Below are 12,859 nucleotides of genomic sequence, written 5' to 3'. Positions count from 1 at the left end.
TTGCATTTCATTACACAAGTATTTCACCCCGCATTGCTCCCTAGCAGCTCAACACAGATTCCAAACATTTCACACACAGAGCCAAGTTGATCTGATTAAAGAGTTATGGGCTACCCTAGTGGCCATTCGGTTGGCTTGAGAACCACTGCACTAGTGAGCCTGCAGAGAGAGAAGGTGGCACACTCATGCAAACAGGTCACCACTGAGATGCTAACGCTTTACAGCAGAAACATGTGAACTACACATGACTATAATGGAGTGCTAAACAGCCCAGTTATGCCTTTAAATCAGTACCTTTCACAGCTTCACCACTGCAAAGAAACATCTCTCAGAATGTTAAAGCTCCGTCCCACCTCAGAGCTCTTAGTCATGATCCCATTGACAACTTGGCCCACCGCCCTCCACCACAATCCCTCCCTCTCTTTCCAGGCCTCAACCCATAACACAGCCTGAGGGCTCCATCCTGGCTCCTCCTAAGAGTCCTCCAATACCCCAGTATTGATTGTCTCCCCACCCTGGCCAAACCTCAACTCACAGAGATCCCGCTAAAAGCCCCCTTAGATGCCTCCAAAAAAGACCAAGCTCAAGTCCTCAAGTACACCCTGTCCTCCGGCCATCCCAGATGCCCCGGGCAGATTTTATGGCAGGATATACAGCACATTAGCAAATGAACGGAGAAACCAATAACAGTTCGGTCTTACCGAGTAATCATATTACACTATTGTTGGAGCAAAGCAGGGAAAAAAGAACAGCTTTAACAACACGCAGTAAATAGTTCGTGAACATCGCTCATCTGTAACATGCCTCTTTTCTTCTCTTTGCAGAGTTCTAACAAAGTCACGGCAAAACCTCATGTCAAGCCAAGGCATCAGCATTGTTTTCGGACCCACTCTGATGTGGCCGGAGCTGGACACCGGGAACATGGCCGTCAACATGGTGTACCAGAATCAAATCGTGGAGTTCATGCTCATTGAATGTCAGGAGATTTTTGGACCAGAGGGCAAGTAACAAGTGCTTAAAAATAAAACGGCACATTCTGAGAGGACGACTGCACGGCAAGCTTAAGTAAGGAGGAGACAGAGACCAAAGATAGAAGGAGCTGGCAGGGACCTCAAGTTCTAAGCAAGTGCATTTCCCGTGTTTGAAATGCACTTTTGTATCCGTCAGTTGACATTTGCTGTTTCAAAGAAGAAGAAGAAAAAAAAAAAACATGCAAGTGTCCAGTGCCGTCTTAAATCCCAGTGACGCTGTGTCATGCTTCCAGATTTCCAATCGCCAAGTAACAAACGTGAAAAAGTGCACATAAAACTGTATATTTCCTAATGGTGTGTCAAAAAAAACCCTGATATTGTAAACGGTAAGCTGTGAATTTTTCAATATTTTGATTTTTTGAAGTAACTTCTATTAGAGGTCTTGGGATTTTGTACAGACATCAGCAGGTTTAACTTAGATGTCTAAATTGTTAGTTTGCACTAACGTTTCCACCAAGGAACGATGCAGGCTCAGCGTTGCGCTAATAGTACAAACAAGCGCTGTGCAAAAGTCCAAGACCACCGAGTATTTATTTCATTTCCAGTCAAAATGACTTTTAAGCAAATGCTATTCATATTTCAGCATCAGGAAATCTGCAGCTACACCTCCAAAGTTCAGTCTTGGAAGTTGGTTTAGCTTTTTCTGCTTCTCACAATCCAAATAATCCCAAACGCATGTTGAGGTCTGGACTCTGGGGTGGTCAGTCCATGGTTCAGGTTCTTTGTTTGATGTCTTCTTTTCTCAGTAAGAGCTTCTCGAACAGCTACACATCCTTTCAGACCCACAGCGCTGAGGCGTCTTCTCACAGTGGAAGGATGGACAGAAACACCTGTGGATGTTTTCAGATCTGAAGCAGCTTGATTTTCTCCTCCCTCTCAAAGACGAGAGCTTTAAGTGCTGTTTATCTGATGGGGACAGTTTTGGTGGTCTACCAGGTCTTTCAGGTGGTCAACCAACCTTTTATTTACACTCAGTGTACACTGAGACCGTCATTTACAATGTAGCCAAGATATATTACAGAAAACAGAGATTGAGAAGTTAAATAGTAAAAATATTTTTTTAAAAAACATAATAATTATAGTAGTAACTTAAAAAAGCAATAAACCATTAAATTCACAACATCATAACTTGAATGAATAAGGTCAAATTTTAAATGAAAAATATCATTTTTGCTCCGAATCCCATTTTTTTTTTTGTTTTTTTTTCTGTAGCTTTTAATTATTTTTTGAACTCCAGTTTTGGAAACTCAGTTTTGGAAAGTCATATTTTCTTCGGACTTTTTTTCCTCATGCAAGTGAACTAAGTCCAATCTCTTCAAAAATATCCCCTGAAAGCTGAAAAAACATACTTTTGACTGGAAATTAAATAAACGAAAGGTGGTCTCCGACATTGTTTTCTCATAGTGCTGTAAATAGAACAGCACCGGCCTTTAACTGTATTGTGTCAAAACGACTGTGTACTCATGTAAATAAATAAAAAAAACTGATACTGGGTTTAAGCTCTGTTCTCGTCTTCTTTAAGGACTTTTTTACGTGCAGTCACATCGGCTCTTGATATTTACAATCAGATCGGACGATTCTACCAATTCCCTGTTCATCATTCTGCGATTTTACATACTGCACGTTTGCATCATTTCCTTAAGCCTGCCGTGTTGGTTGACCGAGTCAAAAACCACACGGGTTCTTCATCTGGTTACATGCACTTCCTCTGTGTCAGTGCCCTATATTGCCTTTGCGAAGGCTGCCGTCCCAAACGCTAAGCTTCAGAGCTGCCACAGCGAGCTTTCAGCGGCCGCCATCACATCGGTTTCTAATCAAACTACCAAAGTGCTCTCCAATTCCCTAACAGCAGTGTCTTTTTATTTGCTCTCCGCAGGCCAACGCTGAGACTGTCTGCGTGGAATGTGTTTTTTATTCCGTCCCAGAGATAAGAGAGAGTCTGTAATTACGTGGAGAGCCATCTCTTCTCGTTGCTTTCGCTCTAAATCAGACGCCTCGTGTTTTTGGCATGGCGACTAGCAGGGATGAAGGGGTACGGGGGGGTGGAGGAGAAAGGGGAGAGCGACACAAACCAGATATGTGGGTTTGCGAGGTTTAGAAAAAATCCGTGATGGAAAGGGGAGAAATGAGCTGTAGCTTGTAGTGACCTTCTTGGCATCAACACGCTTCTCGCTCTAAGGCGGCCCGCTGAAACCTCCACTGCTACACTTCCCTCAACACTGAGCTCCTGAAAAGAAAGAAGGGCAAGGTTGGATTTTTCAGAGTGGCTTAGCAAAGTTGCTGTTTGGACAAGAACATGAAGAACAGGAAGAAACTTCACCTGGAGTTAATGCAATGTTAGAACTGCTGCATTACAGCATCCGTTCTTTTTAAGGACTAGTTTTTAGGTTTTCAGAGGAATCAGCAATGATATTTTTCCACAACTCAGTCTTAGAAGCTGGTTCAGTCTTAGAAGCTGGTTACACTTTCTTCTTCTCATGATCCAAGTAATCCAAACACATGCATTGATGTTGAGGTCTGGACTCTGGGCTGGTTAGCCCATTGTTCTGACAGCACCAACAGCTTTTAGAGCCATAGCGTTGAGCCGACTTCACAGTGGAGATGGATGGATAGAAACACTTGTGGACCTTTTCAGGTCTGGATCTTGATTTCCTACACTGTTTTGGACAGTTCTTCTATCTTTTTATTTAATTTTTTGAACCCCAGCTTTGTCACCTGTTCACTTATGCATATGGATTTTCTTATATCTAATATCTTCAGAATCACCCTGAAAAATGAGTAACCTGTCATTACTGCCCATTTTCAATGGAAATTAAATAAATGAAAGGACTTATTGCAGGAGCACCCAAAGTCATGTTTTGACTGGTCAGATTTGAGCCAATATTTTAAAATAAATAAAAAAAGTCATCTATGTCATCAGATTTTACGTTTTTACAAAATCAGCTAATATAAACAATATGTGCAATGAAGGAGGCCACTATGGAAAAAAGCCTTGCAAAGTGAGGCAGTGGGGTGAAGCCAGGCAGCTGCAATGAGTCTGCTGATGTAACTCAACAATATAGTATTAAACCTACTCCGTTTCATGATGATAACCTACTGTTTGCTATTCGTTGGAGTGTTAAATATGATGTTTTGATGTGTTTAAAATGCATTTTAACAGGTACCCCACCCATCATTTTCGGGTTACGCTGGTAACAATCACGATTTACACAGATCAGAATCAGCTTAGATGGTCTTGCCGACCGTTTTGATGGAGACAAGGATATAAGCCTATGTCTCAGATTAGTCATTGATAAATGAGAAGAAAGTGGTTTTTGACGTTACGTCAAAGTTCTCGGAAGTGTTCTCTTAATCTCACAGAACCCAAGGTATTAGATCCATCTTACTGCACACAGCCTTGAGCTATATATGCTAATACTGAAACAACAGCTCTAAGACATTATGGAGCCCCTGCTGTTCCCATATGTACTTCACAGGGTATTTAGAGAATATTAGTCCTCGCCTTTATGTATGTTATTCTGGCTTAAATCCTGGCTTTGGATATCATTTTCAGTAAGTGCTGACCAAAGCTCTCTTCTGAAACGTACTGAATATACAAGGTACACTTAAATAAGACCTTTGGGGTGTAATGATCATACATAAATTACCAATAATAAACCACTTTTGTTTTCCTATTCCTTTAGGTACAGTTTTGTGGAAGTGATGCTAAATGTAGTCAGTTTAATTTTACAAATCAATACAAGCTACAATGTATACGTGGTATCTATTCTCTGGATTGTGGTATGAAAACATCTGTTCATATCTGAGTGACTTTTGATTCTGGCTGGTCGAAGCGCTTTCGTCGGCCAAAAGCAATACTCATCCGGGGAATGCAAAACACGAACGTATAAGCATCGCAGCAACATCCTCTCCCATTTGACTAAAGAACACGGATACGTCATAAATTCTGCGCCCCAGAAAGCGACAGTAAAGGAGAATTGGATTTTGGTGTCCTCTAAAGCGGTGGGGCTGGTGCGAAAGGCTCCATTGACGCCATGCGGTCGGTGGGCTGGGAGTGTGGAGCGCGAGATTGAGACTGCGGGCTTTGTGTTTTCCCAACTTGGGCCAAGACGTTCCACGTCTAATGATTTCATGTAATAACTGGAGACCACTGTGCCTTGGAGAACCCCCACCCTGCACCTCGCACACACACACATGCACACACTTTTGTTTTCCCATCCCATCTTGGCAGCGCTTCATGGAAATGAGTGTCTTTGTAGGCCCCCAAAAGGAGCGCTAAACGAAAAAGGACCAAAAAAGTAAATGAAAGCATAACAATACAGTGTCCCTGTGAAGCGCCTGCCATGTTCTAACCACCGGGCCCCATTAAAAGGGAGACTGCGCTCCAAGAGAACATGGCAGCATATTGATAGCATATGACTGTGTCACACAAGGACAGGGCTCGCTCACTCGCTCTCTCTTTCTCTCTCCCCGTCTTGTTTTTACATCAGGAATGCTGGCACTGTTGAGCGAAGCATGCCTGCATTCGCTACTGACTACCTGCAACAGCTCGGCGTATGTACAACACAGCATATAGACAGTATGATAAAGCATGCATACCACCAACACGGCAACTTCATAAGAGAGGGGAAAAAGCATTCTCAGCATCATCATAAGAAATCTTGTTACATTAAATCAGTCAGTCAGTCAGTAGTTCAGTAAGTTACTGAATAACTCAGTCAGTCAATGATTCAGTCACTGATTCAGCCAGTCAGTGATTTAGTCGGCCAGTAATTCAGTCAGTGATTGAGTCAGTCAGTGATTGTCAGTCAGTGTTTTTCAGTCAGTGATTGAGTCAGTCAGTAATTCAGCCAGTGATGGAGTCAGTCAGTGATTGTCAGTCAGTAATTCAGTCAGTGATTGAGTCAGTCAGTGATTGTCAGTCAGTAATTCAGTCAGTGATTGAGTCAGTCAGTGATTGTCAGTCAGTGTTTTTCAGTCGGTGATTGAGTCAGTCAGTAATTCAGCCAGTGATGGAGTCAGTCAGTGATTGTCAGTCAGTGGTTGTCAGTCAGTAATTCAGTCAGTGATTGAGTCAATCAGTGATTGTCAGTAAGTAATTCAGTCAGTGATTGAGTCAGTCAGTGATTGTCAGTCAGTAATTCAGTCACGGATAGTCAGCAATTCAGTCAGTGATTCAGTCAGTCAGTAATTCAGTCAGTGATTGAGTCAGTCAGTGATAGTCAGTCAGTAATTCAGTCAGTGATTGAGTCAGTCAGTGATAGTCAGTAATTCAGTCAGTGATTGAGTCAGTCAGTGATAGTCAGTCAGTAATTCAGTCAGTGATTGAGTCAGTCAGTGATAGTCAGTAATTCAGTCAGTGATTGAGTCAGTCAGTGATAGCCAGTCAGTAATTCAGTCAGTGATTGAGTCAGTCAGTGATAGTCAGTAATTCAGTCAGTGATTGTCAGTCAGTGATAGCCAGTCAGTAATTCAGTCAGTGATTGAGTCTGTCAGTGATAGTCAGTCAGTAATTGTCAGTGATTGTCAGTCAGTGCTTCAGAAATTCAGTCAACCAGCAATTCAGTCAATCGGTGATTCAGTCAGTCAGTCAGTCAGCAAGTTATTCAGTAACTCCATCAGTCAGTGACTCAGTCAGAGATTTAATCAGTCAGTCAGTGATTCAGTCAGTCAGTAAGTGATTCAACCAGTAAGCGATTCAGTTTGTCAGCAATGGTCAGTCAGTAACTCACGTATTCAGTAACTCAGTCAGTCCGCCAGGCAGTGATTCAGGCAGCAAGCGATTCAGTCAGTACACGATTTAGTCTGTCAGCAATCCAGTAAAAATACACAAAAAAAAGAAAAAGAAAAAAGGAGTTGTGAGGTTTTGATATGACAGCGATGATAAGTACAAAAGATAGAACAGTTAAACAGTCTCACATTGCTCCACGTGTTAGAGCTTCTGTCAACACAGCATCAACTGCACTCTTTTCTGCTTCACATGACACAGCGTTGAGTGCTTCGTCTGTAATGGCGTAAATACGGCACCTTGGTGGCAATCAAATCAGACGAACCTTGGACAAGTAAAAACTGGTGAAAAGAGGAGGCTGAACTTTAAAAAAAAAAAAAAAAGCAGTCACTGCAAACCAAATCACTCATTTCATGCACAATCCAGGCTCGACAGTGTTATTTCACAGAAACGTCCTCCCCCACACACACACACACACACACACACACACAGTAAAAACGGAAGGTATTTTTCATTCTATTATTTTCTGTTTCAGGTTTAGAATAACAGCCAAACAGAACCAGGCTCGCTGCTGGTGCGTGAAATTAATGCCGCTGTTTCGTGTTGATAATCCAGTTTAAAATGCCCCCAATCAACACCTTTCTGTCTAACTTGGGGCATCTTTCTTTTTCTTTAACCGTAGTCGTCTTGCTTAAACTCTGCAGAAAGCACGGCGGTAGTCATTTTCTAAATTAGAGCCTTAATCCCGAGCCCTACAAAAGGTAAAAGAGGGCATGACTGAGATAAACACATTTTAAAGACTGATTGGTTAATCTTTTGTTAAGACTAATAATCTGCGAGGTGGGTAGAAGAATTAGACTGACAATTATTAAGTGTAGAGGAGAAAATGCAGTTAATGTTAAGCAACTGTAGCAAAAATCTTTGTTGGTGCAACTTAGATGCATTAGATGCAGATTAAAAAAAAAGATTAGCATTTTAAAGGGGATTAAATCAATCATTGTCATGTAAACAAAGTAATTCAGAGTTTTTTTTTATGTGAAATGGTTAATTGCAGAGAAACCTACAAACTATTTCTTTACAGTGGTGGTGATGGGAACCACCGGTCGCTGTGTCTGCAACACAAATATAGCCATTTTATTTACTATTCAAATCGACCAGTGAACCGACGCTTGTCTTCTGAGTTTTTATCCGTAATGCTCTGAAAAGCAACTTTCCTTTGGGTACTACTTTTCCTTGGAATGCCCTGCATGTACCCCTCCACCATGATTTTAAAAAGTCAAAACTTTACCTTAAAAACTTTGGAAAACAATGTCTCTCATTGGGAAAGGAATTTGTAACTATTCCAAGCAATAACTTTTTAGGAAGGAGCTTTTGGGCGTATTAAACTCTTCAGACGTCTGGTTCCTATCACCACCACTGTGAACAATCCTGATTTGATCACTTTCTCTAGAGCAGAGCATTTCAAACCAAAGCACTCGGAATGACTTTGTTTATATCTTGATCGTTTAATTACACATACATTTTGACAAATTGGTGGAATTCTCCTTTAAGCAATGTTTTGAAAGTGCAGTTGAAGTCCCAGTCAACAATTTTTGCCACAGCAGTTTCCCCCCCAAAAGGGTTTCCACAAGTGTAGTCAATCAGCATCCACCACGGAAACCCTAGCAATGGCCGAGCAACACCTTAGCAACCACCTGGGATGCCATAGCAAAGGCCAAGCAACACCTGGGATACCACAGTAACTACCTAGCAACACCTTAGCAACCACCAAGGATGCAATAGCAATGGCCCAGCAACACCTTAGCAACCATCAGGGACACCACAACAATGGCTGAGCTACACTTTAGCAACCACCTGGGATACTACAGCAACTGCCTAGCAACATCATAGCAACCACATGGGATATCACAGCAATGGCTGAGCAAGACATTAGCAACTGCCTGGTGCTCCACAGCTACCTAGCAACACCTTAGCAATCACATGGGATAAGACAGCAACTTCCTAGCAACCACTAGGGATACTATAGCAACATCTTAGCAAATCAACTGCCATACCACGGTAAATTCCTAGTAACACCTTTGCAACCACCAAGGATGCAATAGCAATGGCCTCGCAACACCTCAGCAACCATCAGGGATCCCACAACAATGGCTGAGCTACACTTCGACAGCCATCTGGGATACTACAGCAACTGCCTAGCAACATCATAGCAACCACCTGGGATACCACAGCAACAGCTAAGCAATACCTTAGCAATTGCCTGGGACTCCACAGCTACCTAGCAACACCTTTAGCAATCAAGTGGGATAGTAATTTGAAGTTCATTCAAGACGAATCAAGCCAATATCAGAAGCCACATTTTAAAGTGAAGCGAACTGCAACTTTTCCCAGGTGGTACAGCTCTCACGGACTCCCAAATGGAGTAATTTGTGCAAATAAATAAAGAAAGAAATTAAAAAGTCAAGGCCACACCCCTCTCCATACCGTGCCATGACACTGTGTTTGTTGACATCACAATAATATCGCAGTGTGAGGCCTGGTCTGCTCAGGCCCTCTGACACCATCAGCGAGAAGCAGAGAAACATGAATTAAAAAGGCCAATGAAAAAGGGCTTAATGTGCACTCCAGTTTATAGAGGTTGCTATTAAGTTTTTATATGTGGGGTGACATTTTGCGACTGCAGAAACGGCAACGTTATAAGCTTTATGGCGTCATTAGGTCCTGACCTCAGGTCAGCCAGGCAGCCTGGAGGGCTCTGGCAGACTCGTCTAAAACACCAGGAGAGCTTTCTCAATGGGCCCAGCTATGTCACGGTACTTAAGGGTCAAAGCGACCCCCACTTCGGCCCTAATATGCCACAGCAAGACATGGTGTCAGCTTTCATTGGCCCAAAAAATGTGATAAATCAAGTCACCTCCGTTAAAGCCTCGCGCACAGGCCAAGTTACTGTTGTACACGAAACTAGAGTAAGACGTATTAGATTAAAGCCTAGGTAACTGAATCAACGCGCAAATCTGGCAACATCTCTAATTCTTCTGGACGAAGTTTTGATCAAAGTTATTAGGAGCAATTTTTCAGCGAGAGGTGGCCAAGGTCCTACAAGCAAAGCAAGAGTGATGGGCCTAATTTTGCTCCTGGGAAATAAGGTGCCATATAACAATCTGATTTCATTTCTTCCAAGCTCCCATCTGCTGCACCTGAATTATCAATGCATCGGGGCGGAGAGGTGGTAGTTTATGAAGGGATATATTGCAATCATTTTTTTTTTTGTTGCAATTACAATTTCAGCATCATAGATTAAATGGGAGGAGTGTTCAAAGAAGCCAAGCGATTATGACAGCATTGCGGCATGCGTGAGCAAAACCGATGAAGACTCCTCGCCCTTTTCACAACATGGAAAAATACTCTTTATATGGAAATATGTGTTATTTTACATTTCTCAACTACTTATAAATACCTAGCTCCCATGCCCCCCTTAATTAGGCAGTGGTTCATTTCTACATGCAAAGAAAACAGGAGGGCCGTATTTAGACGGCAACCGCAGCGCAGGGAAAGCCTCCCATTAACCTTTTCTCAGCCTCGGGGGACTTTGTCACAACCTGGCAACCCCAGGTGGAGCAGGAGCCCACAGCACTTCAAGCCGCAACTTGGCTGCCACTCTGTCGGAGTGGGAACCGAAGATTCCAGCAAATCCAGCAGTCCTCCAGCACAAAGGATAAAAATGGATATGAACCGAAATATGAGGTGGCACCGCCTATGAGAAACACGAAAAGCAGTCACAGGTTTCTAGGTTGTTTATTTTTACTTCTTTTTCTTTCCTTTTTTTTTTTCTCTCCTCCCTAAAAACCAAGCTTGTAAAAGGGCTCCGAGCTTGGATGTTGTTTTAGTGGAGAGGTGGTGAGTTTGAGACAGGTTTGTGGCTCCGTCTGTTATGAAAGACATGAGTAACACTTTATTTTAGTAGGCTGCAGTGCGTGTTTGGGGGATTTTCGCTAGTTACCCTCAGGCTCCTTTGTATCCTGCTTTGCATTATGTGCTACTTACCTGTTAAGAGTGAACCACTTAAAATCCCAGGCTTATGATTCAGTAATAATACAGGGACTACAATGCAAACTGGCTGCGCTATTCTTAAGTTATAGCAGTGTGTAATAACACTGGCCATTGGATTAATCGCTCTGTGTGATTGATCAGATGGCTTCTCTAAGTTTGAAGGTTTTTCTTTTGTCTTAGCACAGTTACTTTGTCCAGTAAAAATCAGGAATGCAGTGATCCAATAAACTGCATCAGTATCGGCATTGACAGTGACCTCATTAAACAGACTGAGTATCAGCAAGACAGAACCAATCCACACTTGTTGCTTCTTCTAAGTTAGGGTCCTTACAAAACTGTAAAAACATGCTGTCCAGCAGACTCTGTCATAGATTTACATCTTATACAGTTTTTTAGAACTTAACACATGCGGGACACATCAGTGCTATGATTTATGCCACCTTAAAAAATGTCTTTTCCTTTCCTTTTTTGCCAATTATTCTTTTCAAAGAATGAACTTTGAATTTTGGACTGAAACTCTTCTGCTGTAGCCTCATCTTACATAGCAAGATGATCCTGAGCAGTCACACACACTGAGCTGAATGGATTTTAACCCGAAGAAGAAAAAAGCTGCTGGTACCGGATCAGTACTTGGTAGTGGCGAAGCGGTTAAACATATTATTCACAATACTTGAAGATATTTTCACGGTACTCGATACACAGAGGGGAACCCCTTTCAGAGAAGGCCTAATGATTTCTGTGCCTTCATTTTCTATCTATACTTTTTGGAACATTTCTATTTAATATATATATAATATATTTAATCATTACGCTTGTTGTATTTCAACTCTTCTTTCACTGTTGACCTTTGGCTGGAAACAAGTGTTAAAGTATTAAAACGCCTAATATGAAATTGTCCAATCAGGATTTTCTCTGTACACCTGTTCAGTTGCTTGTTAATAATAACAAATAGCTAATCAGCCAATCACATGGCCGCAGCTCAATGCATTTAGGCATGTAGAGGTGGTCAAGACAACTTGCTGAAGTGCAGACCGAGCATCAGAACGGGGAAGAAAGGGGATTTAAGGGACTTTGAACGTGGCGTGGTTGTTGGTGCCAGACGGGCTGGTCTGAGTATTTCAGAAACTGCTGATCTGCTGGGATTTTCACACACAACCATCTCTAGGGTTTACAGAGAACGGTCCGAAAAAGAGGAAATATCCAGTGAGTGGTCAGTTGTGTGGAAGAAAATGCCTTGTTGATGTGAGAGGTCAGAGGAGAATGGGCAGACTGGTTCCAGATGATAGAAAGGCAACAGGAACTCAAATAACCAACCAAAATCTCTGAGGAACGTTTCCAACACCTTGATGAAAGTGTGAAGAATTAAGGCAGTTCTGAAGGCAAAAGGGGGTCCAACCTTTTACTACCGAATAAAGTGTCCAGTGAGTGTAGGTAGATACAGCCAAACTAGCTTTCCCGTAGGTCAGGACTTCAGCCATCTGTACTGAAGGCCTAACATGTCAGATTAACCAGTGTCATAATTAGGAAGTGACAGTGGAATCAACCAAACAAGCTTTCATTTTCAATGGGAGCAATTTTATGAGTAAAAATCATCACTCCAGGCCTTCTGGAAGTTCTAGATATGTCACTGACTGAATACAAGTGACAGTCTACGTTTAGAAAAGGAAAACAGCAAGAGTTCTAGGGTTCTTTAATGAGTTGCTGTAAAACTGCTACAAAGAAAAACATGTTAACGGTTGTTACAAGCTTCAAATAAAACATATTTTACAAGCTACAAAAACCTGTTTAATTTAGATCAATCAACGTTCATGCGCATTTGTAGCTTAGTGCTAACATAATACTAGAATCCCATAGCAGCGCTAGCACATATTAGCCTGATCGTAGAGGTGTTTTTGTCTCATGCTGTAACGGTTGGCAGCGAGGAGGCGGACGCATGTGCTGAGGTAAGCAACGTTTATTAAGGGCAAATCCAGGGTCATAGTCTAGATAGTCCAGGTTCAAACATCCAACACGGAGAGCAGGAGGGACAGACATGACGAAATGAACATTG

General features: G+C 42.1%; 1 protein-coding gene across 2 annotated transcripts in view; it reads left to right on the top strand.

The window, feature by feature from the left end:
- The window catches only part of arhgap15 (Rho GTPase activating protein 15), a 72,110-nt gene extending 70,831 nt beyond the window's left edge, over nucleotides 1–1,279 (top strand). For both annotated transcript variants that reach the window (XM_017715518.2, XM_017715517.2), the window contains one exon: nucleotides 825–1,279. In XM_017715518.2, the coding sequence (XP_017571007.1) occupies nucleotides 825–1,008 (184 nt within the window). In that variant the 3' untranslated portion in view covers nucleotides 1,009–1,279. The remainder of the gene's footprint in view (nucleotides 1–824) is intronic.
- The last annotated feature ends 11,580 nt before the right edge of the window (nucleotides 1,280–12,859 follow it).

The sequence above is a fragment of the Pygocentrus nattereri genome, chromosome 6 (genome assembly GCF_015220715.1).
Source record: "Pygocentrus nattereri isolate fPygNat1 chromosome 6, fPygNat1.pri, whole genome shotgun sequence".
NCBI lineage: Eukaryota > Metazoa > Chordata > Actinopteri > Characiformes > Serrasalmidae > Pygocentrus > Pygocentrus nattereri.
Note: the sequence above shows the minus strand (reverse complement) of the source record. Positions and strands in the feature narration are given on the sequence as shown.